The sequence below is a fragment of the Myxine glutinosa genome, chromosome 1, assembly GCF_964187855.1.
Source record: "Myxine glutinosa chromosome 1, kmMyxGlut1.1, whole genome shotgun sequence".
NCBI classification, from domain to species: domain Eukaryota; kingdom Metazoa; phylum Chordata; class Myxini; order Myxiniformes; family Myxinidae; genus Myxine; species Myxine glutinosa.
This window is the reverse complement of record NC_136261.1, coordinates 144,445,226-144,470,948: the sequence shown is the minus strand read 5'-3', so window position 1 is coordinate 144,470,948 and position 25,723 is coordinate 144,445,226. Positions and strand designations below refer to the sequence as shown.

Here is a 25,723-nt window from a genome sequence, read left to right as displayed (position 1 = left end):
CTGCCATGACCTCCTTAACATCCATTATCTAAATGCAAATCAACAGTCAGACTTGCATCCCTTTGGAAGAGTAACATTTTCTGAATGGCATTATTTATGCCCTCACATTGCACCAGAATCCTAGCTTTGGTCAAATGAATTAAACCCCATTGGGGATCAAGTGCAGGAATATACAGCTGGATGGCAGGCAACTAGCAAATGAGCAATCTACGACACTCAAAAATGGGGCAGAATATTGTGGCGGGTGGGTAGGTATTAATGAGAGGCTAGTGTAGGCAATTAGGTCATAAATCACAGCATAGACACAAAGTGGAATTTCAAATGCCTCAAATATTGACTGGGAAAGGACATGCTACTTGGAGGAAGGAAGAAGATACAGCAATCCTTTTTATGATAGACAGAGACATAGAGACATAGAGAGAGACACATATAGATAGGCAGAGAGAGACACATCTAGATAGGCAGAGAGAGACACATATAGATAGGCAGAGAGAGACACATATAGATAGGCAGAGAGAGACACATATAGATAGGCAGAGAGAGACACATATAGATAGGCAGGGAGAGACACATATAGATAGGCAGAGAGAGACACATATAGATAGGCAGAGAGAGACACAGATAGATAGAGAGAGAGAGAGAGAGAGAGAGAGAGAGAGAGAGAGAGAGAGAGAGAGAGAGAGAGAGAGAGAGAGAGAGAGAGAGAGAGAGAGCGACAGAAAGAAAGAGGGAGAGACAGAAAGAGGGAGAGACAGAAAGAGGGAGAGAGCGAGAGCAACAGAGCGACAGAGCGACAGAGCGACAGAGAGAGAGAGAGGGAGAGAGAGAGAGAGAGAGAGAGCGACAGAAAGAAAGAGGGAGAGACAGAAAGAGGGAGAGACAGAAAGAGGGAGAGAGCGAGAGCAACAGAGCGACAGAGCGACAGAGCGACAGAGAGAGAGAGAGGGAGAGAGAGAGAGAGAGAGAGAGAGAGAGAGAGAGAGAGAGAGAGAGAGAGAGAGAGAGAGAGAAAGAAACAGAAAGAGGGAGACAGAAAGAGGGAGAGAGCGAGAGGGAGAGCGAGAGCGAGAGCCAGAGGGAGAGAGAGAGAGATAGAGTAGATAGAGATAGAGTAGAGTAGATAGAGTAGATAGAGTAGATAGAGTAGAGATAGAGATAGAGATAGAGTAGATAGAGTAGATAGAGATAGTCATAGACAGAGAAAGACAGACAGACAGAGAGACAGAAATACAGACAGAGACTGACAGAAAGACAGACAGAGACAGACAGAAAAAAAGAGCTCCACAAGATATTATCATGGGAAACTCTCAAAAATGAAGGACCAGTATGCAATGTTCACATGTATTTTTATTGTATGTTAACAGCATTTGTGTAGAACAGTTTAAACCATGGAGTAAGGATGAGATGAAGAATGGCAAAAATGCACTATGAGAAGCATCACATTCACCTTTTTCGGCACAAATCTACTAACAGATTAAAAAAAATAAAAGAAGAATGATTCAAGTGGAGAAGTCAGACATGTAGAAGGAAGGCAAAACAGAAATAGTAATAATAAAACACGTATTGAACAGCATAATTCGGAAGTTTGAGACAATACTTTCAAAATGTTTGTTTAAAATCTAACTTGCACTTATATATCAATCCAAAGCAGGCTAACATTTAAGGATACTACAAGAAAGCATGATTCTTTATAAAACATACTCATAACTATTTACTCAAATCTAAGAGGTTAAAGAACTTTGCAAAAAAAGAAGGCAAAGATGAAGGACAGATGCCTGTAAAAGGGTGTGGCTCAAAACACAAAACCTGTGTACAGGCTCAAAAGAACAGGCACCCCCCTACGTAGCCCTGAAGATGACTAGTCTCAACAAGAGAAAACAGACAGCGTCCGGTATCACACGGTTGAGGCCTTGGAGGGAGACGCCTCCGAGACACCCAACTGTGTCAAAACCTTCGTCATGATGCTGCTCAGCAATTCACTCTCAGCCAGCGGCATGGTGGGGCTTTCCTTGAGTCCTGAAAATATAGTGTAGAAACAAAAAAAACACTGCAAAATAAACTAAAACTAAAATTTGTCATTTATGTTTGAATGCATGATCCAAATTTTGCAATTTTAATATTGTTGAGCATTTTGGTCAGTCTGTTCGTTATCTGTTGATGAGACTTTCAAAAAGACAGCACCTGGCCTTAGCCGCCTCCTAATGCATTCAAAATTATCATAAATTGTACCATTCATGTGATGAGATCCCCAAGCATTTAGCCCCCCCAGTGTTATAATCATGGTGAATAAAGTTAGGGGCAAGGGGTAAATCTATTTGTGCTCAGTGCAGGAGTACTGCAGTCTTCCCATATGTGTTTATTACTTGCAAAATCGAAGATTTTTCTCGTATATTGGTCGGTTGCGTTTGTGGTTCTGTCTGTCTGTTTGTTTGTCTGTCACCGGCCTACAGGTCACAATTCTAAACCGATCGTCACGAAACTTCACTAAATGGTATAGTTCGTCATAAGTAAGAGGCCAATTGTTTTTGGGGTCAAAAGGTTAAAAGGTCAACATAGGCCAAAGGTCACCAACTTTGCCAAATTTCTAAAATCCTCAATTTTCATCTGATGGACTTGAAATTAGAAGAGGACTTGCATATCTGGTCACTGAATTCAACCACCAAGTATGTTTGAGGTCAACATAGGCCAAAAGGTCAACATAGGCCATATTTCTAAAATCCTCAATTTTCATCTAATTGACTTTAAATTTGAAGAGAACTTGCATATTTGGTCACTGAATTCAACCACCTCGTATTTTTGAGGTGAGCATAGGCCAAAAGGTCTACATAGGCCAAATTTCTAAAATCATTAATTTTCATCCGATTGACTCGAAATTCTTAGAAGATTTGCATATATGGTCACTGAATTCAACCACCAGCTATTTTTGAGGTCAACATAGGCCAAAACGGTCAACATAGGCCAAGTTTCAAAAATCCTCAATTTTCATCCGATTGACTTGAAGATTGAACAGCATTTGCACATTGAGTCACTAAATAGGGAAACTCACAATTTTTGAGGTGAAAAGGTCAAAGGTCAACTCAAGGTCAACCTTCCAAAATCATCATTTTTCATCTGAAAAAAATCGTCACTTTTCTTCCTATTGACCCGAGCATTGATCAAGATTGTCAATTTTAATCTAGATGAAATGGACAATTTGCTGTATCAATGGAATTTTTTTTCTTGGGGGGGGGGGGGGGGGTTTGCAAGTATCGTGCTCCACATGACGTCTTCTTGTTTGTTTGTTGGCAGAATTACTGTATGAGGGTAACAGAATCACCAAATCTGCCAAAGAGCTTCTTTTTGTGAATATCTCGGGCAAGTTTAACTTTAAACTCAAGGAAAAGTGAAAGGAAAATTTGTACAGGACTGCATTTACTCACACGTGGCCCAGGGGCAGTATAGGTTAGCCCCCTCTGGGAATCAGAACCTCCATTGAGTGCGTTTCAGTTGATAATTTAAAATTTTATTAAGGTAGATTATTTTGGTCAATCTGTTTATACAAGTAAATATAATTATGATAAAGTACCTTTCAAAAGGCAGCGTCTGACCTCATCTGCCTCATAACGCATTCCTGACCCATTCGTAAAGTTTGTTGCTGCAGAAATAGGTGGCAAAGGAAACTCCATATTTCCCCAACTGGTTTCCATTTTTGTTGGACACCATATTGGTGCAGGAATCTGCATCATTCAGGAAGTAAAGACAATAATGCTGTGTGATGCAATATAATTATACTAAAGCGATGAGCAGATTCATCAGGAACAATGACAATGCACGTTAAACATCATGGAGGATAGAAAGAAGAATCAAAAGTGAACAAATACCTTTATATGGCCTTTTGTACTGAAGATGAAACCTTCATTAGAGAGTGGCACAAGAAGGCTGCAAGTAAAAATCCCCAACCGGTTTCCAGAATATTTCAAAACTACAGTCACAGTCTCATCCACGCCTGAAACAGAAAGACAGTTTTTATCAAAGCTGTGAATTAATATAATACATTTTCCTGCACAAAAAGTTATGCAATCACTTACATGGGGCATTCAAAAAGTCATCGGCTGCAACATGCTAAAAGATAAAAGTATAATGAGGAATATACAAACATAGAAAGGTGTGTGTGTGTGTGTATATGTGTGTGTATATATATATATATACACACACAAGTATTTGTGTGTGTATATATATATATATATATATATACAAATATTAATCTTCAAATTAATCCAATCCGCAAATTATTCTTCAAAAGCCACGTTGCACACACACACCAGATACGTCTGAAAGTGGTGAAAACGGCTGACGAAGCAAAGAAACCTTGCTCGACACGGAAAAGCGCGTGAGTCAAAATGGCCAACGGCCCGTTCTCGAGACGTAACGGCCCTTCAATGATTCTCTTCGGAATCAATCAGAAAACCTGACCTGCAGGTTAATCTGTCACAGCGATAACAACTCTGTTGCAGGAATCCCTTTCCTGGGAAACGCAAAGTTCACTCGTGACTCTTGCTCGCCAATGTTTGTTCCAGACCGCAAAGCAACTATGCTTCTTGTCCGACTCCACTCGCTCCACCTTCTTTTACATGCCTGGTGTTGGCTTAGCGGTTAGGGTTCCGGCTTGGGATCCTAGGATCCTGCATTCGAATCCCGGTCGATCGCTGAATTAACACCAGGGGGGTTGACTCAGCCTGTCATCCTTCCGAGGTCGGCAAATTGAGTACCAGCTTGCTGGGATGAATGATCCCGGTGTGTACCCCGGTTTAGAATAGGTACACCGTATCCCTGCGCATTGTAAGAGGCGACTAAGGGTTGGCGTCAGGAAGGGCATCTGCCCATAAAAACATTGCCTCAAAACAGGGAACCATGATTGTCATGGGGCCCGCAAGGCTAACCCCCGCTCTGGCAGGGAAAATGGCCTTTAAAACGATCATTCATACATATATACATACATACAGTGCGCTCTATAAGCACTGGAACAGTGAAGTCAAATTTGCTATTATTGCTATATACTCAATATATTTGGAATTGACATCAAAAATGAAAACGAGGCAAGAGTACAGAATGTCTCCTCTTATATTTTGTTATTTATGTGCAAGAAAAGCAAGCAATTTGGAAGCTGAAAGAACAGAAGAATTCAATTAGAACTACAGCACAAAAATTGGGCATAGCAAATACAGCAATTTGGGATATATTTAAGAAGATCGAAACCACTTGTGTACTTAGCCATAGACAACGGCCATGTCAATCAAGGAAAACAACTGCAGTTGATGACCGAAAAATAATCAGAGCTGTGAAGAAAAAACCATAAAACAACTCTCAGTGACATCACCAACAACCTCCAGAGTACAGAGGTGAAAATATCACAATCGACTGTTAACAGAGGAATTTGACAGCAGAATAATAAATGCTACACTGCAAGATGCAAACATCTCATGAGCACCAAAAATAGAAAGGCTAGATTCGAATTTGGCAAGAAACCGATGAGATGTGCACAAGTAGAGTTCTGGAACAAAGTTTCATGAACAGATGAAACCAAGATAAACCTTTACCAAAGTAATTAGATGAATGAACAGGTTCAAATAATTAAATTGCTGTATGTGGGAAAATTACAGGCCCAGACAAGGAATCAAACCAAGGTCCTCTGGAAAACCGTACCAGTGCTCTGCCATCTGAGTTATCTGAGCGACCCTGACTGAGCATGAAATTTTCCCACACATATGATTGCCACTCTTTTTCCATCAATGCTTCCGGGGCACTCGCTGCCAACCATAGGGGCACAAATGGCCTGAACACAACAGGGTCTTTCTCCAACGGGGTGGAGGGGGGGGGGGGGGTCAAATCCATGTCCTCTATTATAAACACCAATGGGGGCGTAGTGAAGCAATTAGATTAATGAACAGGATTAAATAATTAAATTGATATATGTGGGAAAATTACATGCTGAGACCAGGAATCCAGAGGACCTGAGTTCGATTCCTGGTCTGGGCATGTAATTAGGCATGATGCAGTTATTGCATGCAAGGGTTGTGCAACCAAATACGAACTTTTATACGACTATAATTTACTTAAAGTTAATCTGTTCCAATTCTTATGCTTATGCTTGCCTAAAATGGGAAGAATGAATATAAAAAGTGCCATTGTTCTCAAATGATAAAACATATATGCATAGAAATCCCAAGAAATAAAAGCTAACTTTCTGTACTCTTGCCTCATATTCATATTTTGATCTCAAATCCAAATTTATTGAGTATACAGCAACTTCACTGTTCAAATTTCTTCCATTCTGCCTAACAGATTCGCACCCACAATTAACCGAATTGCGGAATTAATTCGCAAACTATACATTGACGGTTGGGAGCATTATTTACACGACACTATTTGTATTTACATGGCAACCCAGGACATGTCATTTCTTTTGGGGAAACAAAAAGAACCCTGTGGGAGGGAGGAAAAGCATGCACTGCATCGATACACCACCATTACATGTCCGGGGATGCAGGATTGATATTGCAATGCATCCCCAATGTCAAACTGTCAAAACAAATTTGATTTCATTGTTCCCAAACTTATGGAGGGCACTGCATTTGCAGGTATACAAGAAATCTTCCTACCATAATACCAGAAAAGCATTTCCCAATATGGAACACATTTCCTTCAGGAAGATGGTGCAACATGCTATCATACATCCAGAACCACCTCTATCTGGAAGAGACAAAGTGGGCTTCTTCATCTTCTTTCATGTGTGCAGCTGTAGAGTCGTGACATGACCGCTATCAAAAAAATCTGAATATATGATTGAGGAGCTATAGCAAAGCCGACTTCTGGCAATACACAAGATATATATGGCTTCTATGAAAAAAAAAAAATATATATATTGTTACGGAATCGGAGTACGGCACTCCCCTTAGCAAGGGGGGGGGGGGGGGCTACTGCACTTGAAGAGCGGGAGACGATTGGGGAAAATTGAAAGGGGATCTATCTTATTTGATTGATGCAACGTAGATGAAAACCAAAGAATAAGGAGGAACAGGTATTTATTAACTACTATACAAAACCAAAGGAGAAACGAAAGCAATATACAGAAGAAGAAGAAGACAGTGCAATTCTTAAACAGGCTTACTTATACCCACAGGACAATACAGACAGACTCACACGAATAGGGAATTGCAGGCAGGAATGAATGGCTGGAAGGAGAAGGTTCAGGTGGGACAACAGGGCAGGAAGGTCCGGGCAAATGCGCAGCAGAGAGGTCCGCTCCAGGTTCACAGTTCGGAGCGAGCAGCCGGCGGCCCCACGTATACAGCTTACACGGCAGGGGCTTCCTGCAGCAGCTCCGCGTAGCTCGTCTCTCCTGCCTTCTCACCGACTCTCTAACTCGTACCTTCTCTGTCAAACTCTGTTCGTGCCCCCTCACTCATGAACCTCTCCCGCGTCTCTCTGGTGGGGGCCTCGCGCCAAGGGTTTTATAACCACGCCCTTGGAACCCTCTCAAACTCTCTAGATGTTTCTTGCCACGCCCTATCAAGCCATGCCCACCGAGCCCTGGTTGGTCATTAAGGGCTCTCTGACTCCACCTTTGATGACGAGGTGGTGCCACACCCGTGCTCTGGCGGCTCCTCCCTCTTCTTCTCCGATCCTGGCCTCGTGGGCAATGGAGTTTTGGTGGCGAAGAAAACAGCCCAACTGTTACTGGCAGCGAACGCTGCCTTACCGCTACTGCACTTGAAGAGCGGGAGACGATTGGGGAAAATTGAAAGGGGATCTTTCTTATTTGATTGATGCAACGTCGAGTCAACTATTGGAAACACAGCCTTACCTGGAACAAATAATAACGATATAACTAGAGAGAGATCCTAAAGTGTCCTACGTGTTTGTACATGGACTAACGAAGGTGCAATCTTTAATTAACAGCCAATTAAGGGGACATGTACACAGGGGTCATTTATAAGGGAATTTACTACTACATTTACATGTGAAGGTTCTAAAAACCGTAACAATTTATATATGTATATATATATGTATATATATATGTATATATATATATATATATATATATATATATATATATATATATATATATATATATATATATATATATATATATATATATATATATATATATATATATATATATATATATATACCGGTATATATATATATATATAAAGATGGTTTCTGGTTGTACACAAGAGCTGCAACAAAATACTCCACATTTAGCAAAATTTGGATCAGGCTGTCATACAGAATATACAACTGATTATATTATATGCATTCAAAGGTTCAAGTACTCTATGAGGCCAAAGGTCATGCTACATGATACCGATTTATGTAGTCAATATGATTGTGTTCATTTCACACGTTATCAAAACAAAGCTCGTTTACAATCAGGGGTGATCATTTTTATCCTGGCAGAGCACTGTACATGTATATACAAGTACATAAATACATATTGTCTTACACGCATTTATTTAAAAAAAATTGTGCATTTTGTATTATTTCGGTAATCTCATTAGTTTACATTTTGTATCCCACTGATATGCCAGATCTGAATCCAGACCTGAACCAAAATCCAATTGGCTCGTTCCTGTTGCCTAACTAACTAATCAACCAAGTTTTGTCATAACTCGTCCACAACTTTTTGAAATATCATGTTCTAAAATATATATAGTTTTTGGCCCCATCTCTCATATCAATGATGAAGAATCACTTTAAAATTAAAAATTCTCGTATCCGGTTTCAGATCTTCATCAAAATCGAATCAATTCATCCTCGTCACACACCCAACCATTTCAATAAATTTAGTCCGAATCCATCCAAAATTTTGATATATCATGCAAGATATCATTTTTAGCTCTGTCTCTCAGTTTTAAAGAATCACTTAAAATTCCAGTATCCGGATCTGGATCCAGATCTTCACCAAAATAGAATCAATTCATCCTTGTCACACACCCAACCATTTCAATAAATTTAGTCCGAATCCATCCAAAATTTTGATATATCATGCAATGTATCATTTTTAGCTCTGTCTCTCAGTGTTGAAGAATCACTTAAAATTCCAGTATCCGGATCTGGATCCAGATCTTCACCAAAATAGAATCACTTCGTCCGTGTCACACACCCAACCTCCACTAAGTTTAGTCTGAATCTGTCCATGACTGTTGGATTTATCGTGCGATACATAATGTTTAGCCCGATGAATAAAATGGTGAAGAATCACTTAAAACTTCCAGTATCCGGAACTGGATCCAGATCTTCATCAAAATCTAATAATTTTGGCTCTGTCACACACCCAACCTGTCCACCAAATTTCAGCTAAATCCATCCACAGCTTTTTGATATATCCTGCCCAAAGAGAAACAGACAAGAGTGAAAACACAACCTTTTTGAAAAAAGAAAAGAGATAATCATACCTTTATCGCTTAAATTGCCAGTACTATGAATTTCTTCAGGTTTTTCTCCCTTGTAGACCATCGAGATGAGCTGCAGGCAGTAAATTCCGATGTCTAGTACAGCACCACCTCCGAGCTCCTTTTGTATGCATCTTGGCACATTTGTAAGATTCGCACCAAATTCAGCACGAACAAGTCTGACATCTTGCATCTCATCACGTTTGAGTGCTGAGCATATCTCTTGGTAGACTGGAAAGAAACGAGTCCACATAGCCTGCAGCAAACATGGTGCATAAAGAAAGGTGAGGAAGAGGTGTGAGGAGTTAAAAAACATTCTGCAACATTTGCATACTTGACTAGAATTTTAACTTAACTGCATACTTAACTTAACTAGAATAACCTAACCACATTTCCAAGCTGGCCTCCAAAGCCAGTCGCCAACTGGGCATCCTCCGTCGTGCAAAGTCCTTCCTTGGCACACCTGAGCTCCTCACCACATACCAGGCTTTCATCCGCAGCTCAATGGAATACTGCTCTCCCCTCTGGGCCGGTGCTCCTGCCTCACACCTCGCTCGGCTTCACGCTGTTGAATCCACAGCCTTCAGAATCATTGGAATCTCCTGCGATGAAGCTCATTGTGAGGGCCTTTCACTCACTCACCGCAGGCAGGTTGGTGGTCTTTCTGTCTTCTACCGACTCCTCTTGGGCCTTGCTCCCCCAGCTCTCTCTGTGCTCTGGCCCCCTAATATTCCTGCAGGTCGCACAAGATTTGCCTGCAACCCTCTTCTGGTGAAACTGCCAAAATCAAGATTCTCTATTCACCTTCACTCTTTCATTCCTCTTTTCTCCTGCCTCTGGAACAAACTCCCCCACTCCCTTCAATCCCACCCCTCCCTCCAGGTCTTTAAAACAGGTGTTCACCACCATCTCTTATCTTCCCCCATCCAAAACCTTGATCTTTTCTACCCCCTGTTAATTCACCCCAAATCCACTTTTTTGAAATTCCGACTTCTGTCCTGGAAGTCCTTGCAGTGTCCATGTGTTTTTTTTACCTCTCCCACCCCCACCCACTTGCCACGCCTCCTCCCCACAAGCCCTCTCCCTCCCACAGATCTCCCGATGTCCCTGCTCTCAAATGTTGTATTTGTGTGCTTCCCTCTCTTTCCCCATCTGGTCTCCCGCTCCCTTTATCTCATGTTTTATGTGTCAGTTTGTCTTTTTGTGATTAATGTTTTTGTATGCAATCTTGTATACAAAAAAAAGAAAAAGAGAAGAGTACTTGCTGGAGCGCATACCTTTACCAGGCTGAATAGATTACGCTTTGTATCCCAATGATAGACCGGATCTGGATTCAGACCTGAACCAAAATCTAATTTGCTTGTTCTTGTCACTTACCCAACTCATCCACCAACTTTTGCCATAAGTCGTCCACAACTTTTTGAAACCTCATGCTATGTCGTTTTTGGCGAGACTGAACGCTTTGCCTTTACTGGACTGGCCTTCGTGTGATACACTTCAGTTGGCGACGAGGATAAATCGGCAAGTGCATGAACTTTCTATGAATTATTTCGGGGTGAATCATGGCGCAATTCGGCAAGATGAATGAATTCAATGCAGATGCTGACGACTGGGCCCGATACATTGAGAGGCTCGGCCCGTATTTCATCGCTAATGATATGGAAGATGCCGGCAAACGACGGGCTGTTTTACTCAGTGTTTGTGGATCTCAAACGTATGGCCTCATGCGTAGTCGTGTGTCACCTGCCAAACCGTCTGACAAAACCTTCGAAGAACTCTGTGAACTAATGCATGAACACCTTCATCCCAAACCGTCTCCAATTGTACAAAGATTCAAATTCAATTCGATGTTTCGGAAACCGGGACAATCAATCACAGCTTTTGTTGATGATATGAGGCTCGTGTTGGAGTTCTGCGAGTTTGGGGGGACACTGGAAGAAATGCGCAGGGATAGACTGGTGTGCGGGGTCCAAGATGAAAGCATTCAATGGATGTTACTGTCAGAAAGGGATTTAGATTTCAGAAAAGCAATGGACATCGCTTGGAGGTTGCTACTAAAAATGCAACAGATATTGAGGCAATAAATGCTTCTGTTCCCCCCCCCCCCCCCCCCAAGTGTGGGAAGGAAAGGTACATAAAGTTCAGGCCTACAACCACCAGTACAAACAGTTCAGGAGTACAACCAGCACAGGCAACCGGTCTAATGGGGTCATCCGACATGAGCATGGGCCAACGTTCAAAGGGAAATTTCACCTGATGTGCCCGCTGTTCCAGTACATTTCATTCGCCCGATGAATGTCGGTTTAAGGATTCCGAGTGCAATTACTGTCGCCTTGTGGGGCATATTGCTAAAGCTTGTAGAAGGAAGAGGTCCTGGAAGCCAATTGGGAAACAGGAAGGGCATCATGAAACAAATGTGGTGCAACATGATTCTGAAGTCAAGGATGGGGAGGTTTCGGACGACGTTTATTGCATGTGTAATGTCAGTTCTGGAAATAGGGGAATTCTCCCCCTGGTAGCAGATTTTGTCATCGTTGGGAAAATTGTTAAAATGCAAATTGATACCGGAGCCTCCATTTCAGTGATGAGTGCCAAGTCTTTCAAAGACATTTGGTTTCAAGCTCCAGTGGTGCACAAATCCGGGGCTGTTCTACGCACTTACACCGGGGAGCTGATCAAAGAGGTTGGATCTATTGATGTTGATGTTCAATACCGTGGCCAGAGATCCACTGTACCTCTCATGACAGTGGATGGTATCTGTCCAAGTCTCGTGGGGCGGGACTGGCTGAGAGTGTTCAAGCTGAATTGGGCCGAGATTTGTCACATTGGGATATCAGCATTCCACAAGCCCGTGGTGGATCAATACCCAGAAGTTTTTCAGTGCGGAATTGGCAGAGTGAAGAACACGACTGCAAAATTCATATGGATCCATTATCTCAGCCAAAATTTTTCAAACCATGGCCGGTGCCCTATGCCATGAAGGGGGAGGTAGACTGAGCTGAAACGCCTTCAGAAAGAAGGAATTTTAGAACCAGTAGAGTTCTCAGACTGGGCAGCTCCAATAGTGCTGTCTTAAAAGGTGATGGCCAAGTCCACATATGTGGTTATGATTAAAAGCTTACTGTAAATCAAGCAGCAAGACAAGACAGTTATCCGATTCTGTGGATTGAGGATTTGTATGCCACCTTAAATGGAGGACAGACTTTCACAAAAATTGATCTCAACAGTGCTTACTTGCAAATACCTTTGGATGAGGCATCAAAGGATTGCACAACCATAAATACTCACTGCGGCCTTTTCAGATATGCCCACTTCCCGCTGGGGATCTCCTCATCACCTTCCATCTTCCAGCGCAGTATGGACACTCTGACAGGGAATTCCACACGTTTGTGTCTATATTGATGACATTTTAATTTCAGGGGAGACAGAGGCTGACCATGTGAAAAATCTGGAGGCAGTGCTTCGGAGGCTGTCAGAGGCAGGGGTGACTGCGCACAAGAAAAAATGTGTTTTTCAGGCCAAGAAGGTGCAGTATCTGGGCTAGAGGATCGATGCAGAAGGGCTGCACCCTGTAGTTAGCAAGGTTTGGGCAATGTTGAAAGAACCAGTTCCCAGGAATGTCTGAACTGAAGTCATACCTGGGCCTTTTGAATTATTATGGGCAGTTTCTAACCAACCTGTCAACAGTACTTGCACCACTCCTGCTATGCCAAATAAAAAAGCCATTTGGAAGTGGAGTGCAGAGCAAGATGATTCGTTCAGGGCTTCCAAGCAACTGTTAAGTTCTTCCAAGGTTCTTGGGCATGATGCCACCAAGAAAGACCTACTACTCGCATGTGATGTTTCACCATATGGCGTTGGGGCAGTGTTCCCATCATATGCCAGATGGAACAGAAAAACCAGTCGCTTTTGCTTCGCACAGCTTGGCAGCAGCTGAAAAAAAAAATGCTCCCAACTTGAGAAAGAGGGCCTGGCGGTGGTTTTTGGGGTTAAAAAATTCCACTCGTACCTTTATGCTCGGCATTTTGAAATCACCAATGATCACAAGCCACTGCAGACCTTATTCAGTGCTACCAAAGGAGTTCCTGTATTAGCTTCTTCAAGGATACAACGTTGGGTGCTAATTCTGGCAGCGAACGACTGCACATTCACGTACAGGCCTGGCAAGGATTTGGGGCATGCTGATGCTTTGAGTCGTTTGCCTTTACAGGATAGCCCCAAATGGGTACCCACTCCAGAAAATTCTGTGCTCCTCATGGAATTCTTAAATTCTTCGCCAGTAACGGTTGAAGAGATTCATCAGTGGACGAATCAGGACCCTATTTTGTCACGTGTGCATCACTGCATAACCAATGGTTGGCCTGTCTCGACAGATACAAAGCTCCAGGCATATTCACTGCGTAAATCTGAACTGAGCATTCAAGATGATGTGATCTTGTAGAGTAGCAGTGTCGGGGTGCCCCCTCCAGGGAGATCTAGAATGCTGGAAATGCTCCATGAGACACACCCTGGAATAGTGTGAATGAAGGCGTTTGCTCGGAGCTGTGTGTCCAATGGATTGGTTGAACGTTCTGTACAAACATTCAAGGGGGGTATGTTGAAGCTCAATCAGGGTAGCATCGAGTCAAGAGTGGCCCGATTCCGCGATGGCGACTGGCTTGGCGCGCGAGTGTTGAACAGTGATTAAACGCTTTGCCTTTACTGGACTGGCCTTCGTGTGATACACTTCAATATTTTAGCTCATTAAAAAAAAAAAATGGAGTTAGATAAAGTTTTTAGATATAGTTCACATAATCATCATCATCATCATCATCATCATCATCATCATCATCATCATCATCATCATCATCATCATCATCATCGGGTCGATCTTGATCGGACATGATATACTGTAGTTGTAAGTGTACAACAACAGTTTGGAGGCATAACTTTGACAAACTGAATACAAAAAGACAGACGAAACTTGAAGCACCTCCATAAGGAACAGGCCTCGTGCCTGTGCAGCATTGATGAGCTCTTGTGTCTCACACACGTTCATGGTGAATGGCTTTTCACACAGCACTGGCTTATTTCCAGCAAGCATCTGCAGGCCTACAGAAAGATGCTTCGGGTGGATAACCCCAATGTAAATCACATCTGCAGAAAACAAAAAAACAAAAAAAACAAAACACAAGAATGGCTTCTTTTTTTGTTTCGTTACTCCAGCAGTGACATTAGCAGAATCGGCAAAAACAACTGTAACCAAGAAAAAGCAAAACATGTTTGACATTGTGATTTGAGTGTATGCATCATCATAGCATGACTGCAAGCTGGTTCAGATCAATTTGTCATTTAAATTTATTCATTTTCATATTATGTCTCTCAAAGGTTTTACAAATACCTCCTTCATTTCATTTTGTACACCTCTCCTTTCCTATTCCATCTCCAGGCACTGCATGACATCATCGCTGGGTGCCAAAGGGTCCCGGCGTTGACACGCTCCAAAGGGTCCCGGCGTTGACACGCTCCAAAGGGTCCCGGCGTTGAAACGCTCCAAAGGGTCCCGGCGTTGACACGCTCCAAAGGGTCCCGGCGTTGACACGCTCCAAAGGGTCCCGGCGTTGACACGCTCCAAAGGGTCCCGGCGTTGACACGCTCCAAAGGGTCCCGTCGTTGACACGCTCCAAAGGGTCCCGGCGTTGACACGCTCCACAGGGTCCCGGCGTTGACACGCTCCAAAGGGTCCCGGCGTTGACACGCTCCAAAGGGTCCCGGCGTTGACACGCTGCAAAGGGTCCAGGCGTTGACACGCTCCAAAGGGTCCCGGCGTTGACACGCTCCAAAGGGTCCCGGCGTTGACACGCTCCAAAGGGTCCCGGCGTTGACACGCTCCAAAGGGTCCGGGCGTTGACACGCTCCAAAGGGTCCCGGCGTTGACACGCTCCAAAGGGTCCCGGCGTTGACACGCTCCAAAGGGTCCCGGCGTTGACACGCTCCAAAGGGTCCCGGCGTTGACACGCTCCAAAGGGTCCCGGCGTTGACACGCTCCAAAGGGTCCCGGCGTTGACACGCTCCAAAGGGTCCCGGCGTTGACACGCTCCAAAGGGTCCCGGCGTTGACACGCTCCAAAGGGTCCCGGCGTTGACACGCTCCAAAGGGTCCCGGCGTTGACACGCTCCAAAGGGTCCCGGCGTTGACACGCTCCAAAGGGTCCCGGCGTTGACACGCTCCAAAGGGTCCCGGCGTTGACACGCTCCAAAGGGTCCCGGCGTTGATACGCTCCAAAGGGTCCCGGCGTTGACACGCTCCAAAGGGTCCCGGCGTTGACACGCTCCAAAGGGTCCCGGCGTTGACACGCTCCAAAGGGTCCCGGCGTTGACACGCTCCAAAGGGTCCCGGCGTTGACACGCTCCAAAGGGTCCCGGCGTTGACACGCTCCAAAGGGTCCCGGCGTTGACACGCTCCAAAGGGTCCCGGCGTTGACACGCTCCAAAGGGTCCCGGCGTTGACACGCTCCAAAGGGTCCCGGCGTTGACACGCTCCAAAGGGTCCCGGCGTTGACACGCTCCAAAGGGTCCCGGCGTTGACACGCTCCAAAGGGTCCCGGCGTTGACACGCTCCAAAGGGTCCCGGCGTTGACACGCTCCAAAGGGTCCCGGCGTTGACACGCTCCAAAGGGTCCCGGCGTTGACACGCTCCAAAGGGTCCCGGCGTTGACACGCTCCAAAGGGTCCCGGCGTTGACACGCTCCAAAGGGTCCCGGCGTTGACACGCTCCAAAGGGTCCCGGCGTTGACACGCTCCAAAGGGTCCCGGCGTTGACACGCTCCAAAGGGTCCCGGCGTTGACACGCTCCAAAGGGTCCCGGCGTTGACACACGCCAAAGGGTCCCGGCGATGACACACGCCAAAGGGTCCCGGCGATGACACACGCCAAAGGGTCCCGGCGATGACACACACCAAAGGGTCCCGGCGGTGACACGTGCTTAAGGGTCCCTGCGTTGACACTCTCCAAAGGATCCTGGCTGTAACACGTGCTAAAGGGTCCCGGCGGGAACACGCGCCAAAGGGTCCAGCAATGACACATGCCGAAAGGGAGTACTTAGTTTTCATTCCGTTTGTTTTCTTGTTGTACACCACTCCTTTCCAATTTCATTTGCAGGCGATACATGACGTCATCACTGGGAACCAAAGGGGGCCTGGTGATGATGTTCTTTCACTCCGATTCCGATTTTCACCCAGATCGTTTTCTTTCTTGTTTTTTTATTTGTTTGTTTGTCCAGGTGATATCTAGGCCAGCCTTCAAGAGTGGAAGCTTAAATTTCGACAAAATAGTGAGCATCTGCTTTTGCAAAAAGAATATTGTTTTTTTTTGATGAATCAATTAATTGATTAATGAATCTTTATCGATTTATTAAGTACTTATTTATTTTCTTTCCCATTTGGGCTCTTTTCTCTCTGCAGTCAGCAGGGCAATTGAGAAGAAATCTCCTCATTCTCTCTCCATGGGATGGCAACCCACGATGTATATCCTATCATCCATGCTCTATCCTCCAAAATAACGAGTGTCAAGCGAGGAAGCAGCATATACCATTTTTCAAGTCTTTGATATGACTTGGCCACCGTCAGACTCGAACCACTAAATTCCCAGTCTCAGAGTGGGCACTCAAATGCCACAGAGTCTGATATTGCTCTCCAAGTGCAGGATTCTCAATGAGCCTCATATATTATGAACAATATATCAAAATTTGGTGTAATAGTAAGGATCCTCGAGGCTGTTGCTTCAAACCTACCTTTATAGGTAGTATCTTATAGGTTGTTCAAATCCAATATTGTAAAGGTAGTAGGATTACATACATCTGGAAAGTTAGTTATTCCAAAGGGAAAAAACATATTGCTTCGAAATCATCAATAACTGTTAAGGTGGCTGGCTTAAGATCTTAGGGTCTTGAGTTTGAGCCCCTGTCTTTCCGTCAAATAACACCAGGTGCGTTGACTCAGGCTGTCATCCTTCTAAGGTTGGCAAAACGAGTACTCGCTAACTGGAAACAGGGGGCATGTATTAGCGGCCCCCGCCGCACTCCCAGCAATGATGCAACCAGCAGCCACAGGCTGTATACAAAATAATAATAACCTTCAGAGATTGGGTAACCTGCCATGTTTTCACTTTGTCTAACCTACTGGTAGGTGCCAGTTCATACTGCAATTGACTTATTTTGTCTCAGCTCCATGAGTGAGTTCTGATCTGATTTGTAACTCAATTCACCAGAATCACACTAGTCTCTTCCAAACCAAGCAAGATCACTCCAAAACTGCTGGTGTGTCAAGCAGATCAGATTTCCTGTGTTCTGCTAATGCCAAATTTAATACTGTTTGCTCATCACAATTTTTGTTTTTAAAGATCCACATTCTGAAAGTCAACTTTCCTCTAGCCGAAATGCTGAGAGCAAGAGCTACATTAAAATGTATTTAGTTTGTCAAAAGAATTTATCTATCTATATTATAATAGCCGTAGATGATTCTGTCTGTCTGTCTGTCTATCTGTTGGGTGTCTGTCCGGGGTGTGGCTTCCTCGGTTTGCAGAGTAGCTCCACCCATAGCTCCACCCATTCTGGGAGTGGCTATAAACAAATATCCACCATTTTATTAACTCGCATAGCTTTGAGTCCTGTTTTGTAGGCCCGTGGTGTCTTGCTCTCCCCCAGTTTTATTTCAAATCAAATTCGATAAATCATTTCATTTTTCACAGTCGCTAACATAGTTTTAGACTCGGTTGAAAAAAAACGGGAAGAAAATCCGATGAAAGTTGCCGTTTATAGAACGAAATGAATTCTCAAAGGCCTGTAACTTCAAGGCCATTGAGTCTCTCTCACGCCTTTATCTCCAATCTAACTCACCATATGATTTCATTTTTATCGATGGTTTTACTTTTAGACTCGGTGTCAGCAATAATTGAGAACAATCCACACACGCGGGAAAATGCAGAGATATATTTTTTAAAATCGCGTCATGGTGTATCATACACCGCCCAACATGACACCGCCGGCAATGTGTCGATATATATTAAAAATTCGCTTTTGCTTTTCCGTTATGATATATTACTATTTCGTTTGATGATAGTCGTCACAAAAACGTCAACAATGATGCCGACATATATTTCTTCGTTTTTATTTCATTCAACATATTAGCCGGAAGTAAAATATGTTTCAGGAAATTACCGAGAGATATTTCTTCGTTTTTTTTATTAGTTATGTGCGCATACACTTTAAATAGGTTTATTTGAAATCTTTAATTTTCCACAAACATTCCACACACGCGGGAAAATGCAGAGATATATTTTTTAAAATCGCGTCATGGTGTATCATACACCGCCCAACATGACACCGACGGCAATGTGTCGATATCTATTTTAAATTCGATATATCATTTCATTTTTCACAGTCGCTAACATAGTTTTAGACTCGGTTGAAAAAAAACGAGAAGAAAATCCGATGAAAGTTGCCGTTTATAGAACGAAATGAATTCTCAAATGCCTGTAACTTCAAGGCCATTGAGTCTCTCTCACGCCTTTATCTCCAATCTAACTCACCATATGATTTCATTTTTATCGATGGTTTTAGAGTCGGTGTCAGCAATAATTGAGAACATTCCACACACGCGGGAAAATGCAGATATATTTTTTAAAATCGCGTCATGGTGTATCATACACCGCCTAACATGACACCGACGGCAACGTGTCGATACATATTAAAAATTCGATATATCATTTCATTTTTCACAGTCGCTAACATAGTTTTCGACTCGGTTGAAAAAAAACGGGAAGGAAATCCAATGAAAGTTGCCGTTTATAGAACGAAATGAATTCTCAAACGCCTGTAACTTCAACTTCAAGGCCATTGAGTCTCTCTCACGCCTTTATCTCCAATCTAACTCACCATATGATTTCATTTTTATCGATGGTTTTGGACTCGGTGTCAGCAATAATTGAGAACATTCCACACACGCGGGAAAATGCAGAGATATATTTTTAAAAATCGCGTCATGGTGTATCATACACCGCCCAACATGACACCGACGGCAACGTGTCGATATATATTAAAAATTCGCTTTTGCTTTTCCGTTAAGATATATTACTTTTTCGTTTGATGACAGTCGTCACAAAAACGTCAACAATGATGCCGACATATATTTCTTCGTTTTTATTTAATTCAACATTATTAGCCGGAAGTAAAATATGTTTCAGGAAATTACCGAGAGATATTTCTTCGTTTTTTAAAATTAGTTATGTGCGAATACACTTTAAATAGGTTTATTTGAAATCTTTAATTTTCCACAATATAATTTACTTGCCATTTATCATTTGATGATTACGAGACATATTCCTCTTGAGGATCGTGACAATTCATGCGCTGCGTGGAAACTTCTATTTCCAAAATGAATGAGACGATCGATGAAGAACGCAGACTTGAACAGGATGCAGCAAGAAAACGAATGAGACGGGCGAACGAGTCCATCGACGAACGTCAATGCAAACTTGCGGGGTCACCCGTGGGAATCCCACGGGCATGGATGTGTGTGACATTTCGACATATTGAGTTAGATGCTGCACATTCATTTTTACAAAATGGTTACTGGCAAGTCATCAGATCCAGAAATGGTGTAAAAACCACCGTTTAGAGGCCATTTTTCCCCGCAAAGCGTAGGTTGGCCTTTTCGGGGACCGTGGTAGTTGTTGTTTTTTTGTCCCCTTTTTGAAGCAATGTTTTACGGCCGGATGCCCTTCCTGACGCCAACCCTTTTTGCCGCCTTCAACGACAAACAGGGAATTACCAGTGAACTGGTACTCAATTAGCCGACCTCGGAAGGATGACAGGCTGAGTCAACCCCCCTGGCATTAATTCGGCGATCGACCGAGATTCGAACCCAGGATCCTAAGCCGGCACCCTAGCCGCTAGCCCAACACCAGAAATGGTGTCATGAACACAATTTATTTACGCACAAGCACAAAAGCAAGACGGGCCGATTTCCGATTCCGACGGGCCGACGGGCGAGACGGGCCGATTTCCGATTCCGCCGGGCCGATTTGGAGCAAGAAAAAGAACGAGACGGGAGAAAAAGGAGAGAAACGAGACGGGGAAAGCCGATTGGAGAGGCGAGTGAGGCGCGATTGGAGAGGAGTGTGAGGCGCGATTGGAGAGGAGTGTGAGGCGTGATTGGAGAGGAGTGTGAGGCACGATTGGAGAGGAGTGATTGGAGGGGAGTGTGAGGCACGATTGGAGAGGAGTGTGAGGCACGATTGGAGAGGAGTGTGAGGCGCGATTGGAGAGGAGTGTGAGGCGCGATTGGAGAGGAGTGTGAGGCACGATTGGAGAGGAGTGATTGGAGGGGAGTGTGAGGCACGATTGGAGAGGAGTGTGAGGCACGATTGGAGAGGAGTGTGAGGCGCGATTGGAGAGGAGTGTGAGGCGCGATTGGAGAGGAGTGTGAGGCGCGATTGGAGAGGCGTGTGAAGGATTGGAGAGGAGAGGAGTGTGAGGGATTGGAGAGGTGAGGGATTGGAAAGGAGAGGGATGTGAGGGTTTGGAGAGGAGAGGAGTGCTAGGTGGAGAGAGGAGAGTGTCAGGTGGAGACAGGAGAGTGTCAGGTGGAGACAGGAGAGTGTCAGGTGGAGACAGGAGAGTGTCAGGTGGAGAGGAGTGAGGGGTCACATATTATGTGAAATAACTAAATTCACACCATTTCTGGATCTGATGACTTGCCAGTAACCATTTTGTAAAAATGAATGTGCAGCATATAACTCAATATGTCGAAATGTCACACACATCCATGCCCGTGGGATTCCCACGGGTGACCCCGCTAGTATATATATATTGTTACAGATCGCGGTTTAGATGTTATGATGACCGAGCGGTGGTGTATTCAACCGCGACCGTTACAGGATCCCTGACTCACCCGATTCACCCAGGACTTTGGCCGGATCGCACCACAGCTAGTCAATAGGGAAAAGACAAAGGCGACACGGATGTGAAGAAGAAAAAGAAGACAAAAAGGTTGGAAATGCTACTGAATTTATTTACTATTTACACACATAAGCAAAAAGGAGCAATCAAGTTTATTTACAACACATAAGACGCAGGTGACACAGGGAAAATACTAGCTTACCTACAGACTTAATTAAATACCCAGGGACAGAACAAACAAAACAAACTCACGTATACAAGAAGGGTGGAAAGGCAGGAGGTGGATGACTGGAGGGAGAGGGAGGTCCAAGGGGGTCCCGCAGCACAACCGGCGCGTTTAGCAGCCGCCGTTCAAGCCAGGCCCACGCTGCTGTTTTGGCTGCTGTGTACGTCGCGTGCTTTGCCAGGCCTTGTCCGACTCGTCTGGTCCAAACCCTCAACTCTTTCTTGGTTCTCTCACTCCTGACCACCGACTCCTCACCGCAACCAACTGACCACCGACTCCACTGACTGACTCTTCACGACTCTCTCTTGACCACCAACTCCCTCTGGCAACCGACTCAGACCAACTCAGAGTGCATCTCCCTTGGGAACGCCCCCGCCGTGGGTTATATAGGCCCCGCCCCTCAACCTTTGCGAACCTCCCCCAAACGTTCTCTCCCCGCCCTCTCAAGCCAAACCCCTTGTTCATGGTTGGTCGAGTGGGGCTGGATCACTCCTCCCCTCTCTGACGAGGTGGGGACCCGCCTTCCTTCCCCCAACCCTGCCTCGTGGTCAATGGCGGATGAAGGGAAAACCGCCCAACATGGAGTTGGCAATGCGAATTGCAATTGACGGGAAGGGGGGAATGGAAGTGTTGGGAGTGGGAATGAAGGGAATATATCTCTTTCACTGGTGCAATGGAGTATTTCAATTAATGGAAGACACAGCCTTACACTAATACACATAATAAGGATATAACTGTCAAAAAAGATATATCGTGTCCTGCATGTATGTTTTATGGAATAACTACGGAAACGCCCTTTGACCTTTATACAACCACAAACGGAGGGAGGAGGGGTGATATTTTACAACAACCTTTTACAACAACATTTTACCACAACAATAAAATAAAAAAACATTCTCATATCCACAACAATATATTGGCCTTCAACACCCTTTACCCAAGCCCCTTTCTATTACTACAACAGACTGTATCTTGACTCCAGTTCCCACAGTCTGCCATGCCGCTGAGAGCTCAGATGTGTGTTCATAGCTTGTTACTTCATTTTCTTTTCATTGACCATTGGTCATGTTCCTTTCTGTAATGTGTAAAGTAGTTTTTCTTGAAATTATTCAGATTCTGGATGTAGAATAAGGACAACAATAGAATCAACAACTTCAATTCAGCATGGCATTATTCAAAATAGCCCTCAATGTTTAACTTCGGTTTGTTTGTCTTTTTACTGACCCTTGTCTGGTCTTTCTCCTCATGCCGAGCCCCACCCATGTCAAACCTGACTAGCAAGAAACCCTCACCCTCCTCCCCGAAGTACTCAACTGTATGCTTTTTCTTTCTCGTATAACCGTTTTTCTCACCTTACAAGGTGCCTGACAAAGTCCATTTCCTTGAGCTCTTCCCTCGACAATTTCAAGTCTGCAGCAAACTGCCGAAACTTATGATCTCTCCGACTTCAATGAATGAGCTGCCATTTCCTCTAATTGTTGTGTGGTACACCTGCATATTGATGTAACACTGTTTTATCTTTGTACCATTTTCTCTGATCTTACATGAGCTTCGATAACTGTATAAAAAGGTGCTGATGATGGATATCTCTTCATAAATGTGCCTATTTCGCTTCATTTTCTCATACTCTGCTTCCATGTTTTGGCGACTCCAGATCTCAGTAAGTACTTGTACCTCCCACGTAGACCAATTGTATGCAGAAGTGTAGCTTGCAAATATTTCATCACAGAGAAAGAAAAAAAAACATAAGTGTAAAACCTGTGGAGTGGAAAAAAAATTAAAATATATATATTGTTGTAGATCTGTCGCCGGCCTTTTCCCCTTATCAAGGGGGGATTAATCCCCTTGTCTTTACTGACCTGGCGCGACCCGAGACCAATTACGTCCCTTCCGGACAGGGCTAAATAGGGTTTCAGGACCAAATTCGCTGTTACCTAAGTACTAGCGCTGCCCTGGAAGCGAGGAAATAAGCCCGGCACGAATCACGTGTGATGGTGATACGCCGAGCGGTTTTGCGTACACGTGATCCGCGCCGTTATAATTCCCGATTCAAGCGGTTCTAGTCGTGCCATGCTTAGCCAATGGAGAAATCACAAAGGCGATCGAATTGGAAGAAAGAAAGAACAAATGATGATTTAATGAGTATTCACACGTATTTGCAGGACAAAAAGACACAGAGCAGCGAAGACAGTCTTACTTAATACCCAAGGACAACGGGCCCGTCAGACACACACACTCACACGGGGATTGCAGATGCGCAGGTGTTCCCCAGCGCATCCAGGGATGGCTCTCGTGCAGCTCTCTCCGGTCCCGGCACGTTCCGTGAAGATGGAGGTAGGCAAAGGCAGGATCGCGTATCATGTCACTCGAACGGAGTGAGTTATCTCGGGGTGAACGGTAGAGGGCGGACTTTGGCGTGGCTGGCGGTTATTCAGCCGCTTATTCACTCGCGGTTATGGCCGCGTTCACGTATCTCTCGTAACAAAGTTCAACAGCGCGGGTTATCCTGGTCAAGCGCGTCTCCTTAGGATCCTCAGCAACTCCGCACAAGCTCAGCGCACCTCCCTTGATAACTCTCCAGTCCTTCCCCTCTCTCCTCTGCGAGTCCTGTCAAGGGCTTTTCGCATCGGGTTATATATGCCACGCCCTTCGAACCCTCTGGAACTCACCAGACGCTCTTCGCCACGCCCTCTCATGCCATACCGCTCGAGCTCTGATTGGCTGGCTCATTCTTACCGTCCCCACGACCGCCGCGCCAAGCTCAACCCTCCTTCTCCTTTCGAGGCCCTGCCTCGTGTTAACTTGACTAGAGGACAGCCAAATGGGGCACGGGATGGATTGCGCCCATACTACTAGGGCTTTTTAGCTGCAATGGGTTGTGCCTACAGGGGTAGAATGGTTTTTCGGGCCTATTCTCCTATCTTTACACAACGCAGAACTAAGAGAGGAATGGCCTGTTCTTACACAAACAAAGAAATAACTATACTACAAATGGGCCTATATATTGCTCATGTGACTAACTATGGGGGGGGGGGGGGGGGCAACCTTTAACCTTTAATGACCTCAATGTGCCAATCTCAAAACCGCAGCAATATATATATATATATATATATATATATATTGTTACAGACACGGCTTTAGATGTTATATTGACCGAGCGGTGGTGTATTTAACCGCGTCCGAACAGTTACTCCCCGATTAGAACCCGATTCCACCCGACGTTGACCAGATCGCCCCACAGATATTCAATCGGGAAACCTCTAAAGCGACCGAAAGAGAATGAAAAAGAAGAAGAAGAAGAATACGGAGGAAGAACAGATTTATTATACACACACAAGCAATGGATGGAAGAAGCAGTAACACAGCGAATCGTTAACTTACACTATTCATTTTTACTTAGCCCCAAGACAACGAGCAGGACAGGACGTTCACACTTACACAGGGGATATTGCAGGCAGGTAGGGCTTGAGGTGGATTGCTTGAGAGGGAGGCAAAGTCGGAGGCAGCAGCTCTCAATTCCTCGCGGTTTTGGCGGGAAAACCCTCCTTCGCGTATCCGCTGCGGTAGACGTCACGCGCTGGTTCGGCACACCTGCTCCTCTTCTTGTGGTGGAGCCGTCTCCCTCCTTTCAGCGCGTCTCTCCAAAGCTGGTTTCCTTGCCGAGTACCTCTCCTCTTTGGCTTGGAGCGTTTCGCATCTCACCGCTCCTCTTGGTGCCGCCTCTTTGCTCCTCCCAGGTCATCTGGTAAAGCAGTCCCTTACAGTCGCTTTTATCACCTCGGGCGAAATCAAGCCGCCGGCTCCGAGGGCACGCCTACCGGGTCGCTCACCGTGGTGCTGATTGGCTGTTAGGGCTGGCTCACTCCTCCCCCCTTATGACGAGGTGGAGACACGCCTTTCTTCTCCGAGATTAGCACATGGACAATGGCGGCCTGCGGGATTGAAAACAACTCCCATCCTTTTGAAAGGAACTTTGGAGAGCGGAGATGTTTGGGGAAATTGGAAGGGCCTATGCTTATTTTGTTTGATACAATGCAAAGTCAATCTAGTGGGAAACACATATTTAGCCTACATGGAATAAGGAAATACACTATTTAAAAGATATATCGTGACCTGCGTGTAAGTT

At 44.6% G+C, this 25,723-nt stretch overlaps 1 protein-coding gene across 1 annotated transcript in view; it reads right to left on the bottom strand.

Annotated features, from left to right (window-relative positions):
* Positions 1-1,329: 1,329 nt before the first annotated feature.
* Positions 1,330-25,723, bottom strand: part of LOC137429171 (trans-1,2-dihydrobenzene-1,2-diol dehydrogenase-like) — an 80,199-nt gene continuing 55,805 nt past the window's right edge. The window contains exons 3-7 of the mRNA XM_078777839.1: positions 14,407-14,570; positions 9,438-9,690; positions 3,861-3,985; positions 3,566-3,716; positions 1,330-2,016 (exon numbers count right to left, since the gene is read on the bottom strand). Of these exons, the coding sequence (XP_078633965.1) occupies positions 1,895-2,016; positions 3,566-3,716; positions 3,861-3,985; positions 9,438-9,690; positions 14,407-14,570 (815 nt within the window). The 3' untranslated portion in view covers positions 1,330-1,894. The remainder of the gene's footprint in view (positions 2,017-3,565; positions 3,717-3,860; positions 3,986-9,437; positions 9,691-14,406; positions 14,571-25,723) is intronic.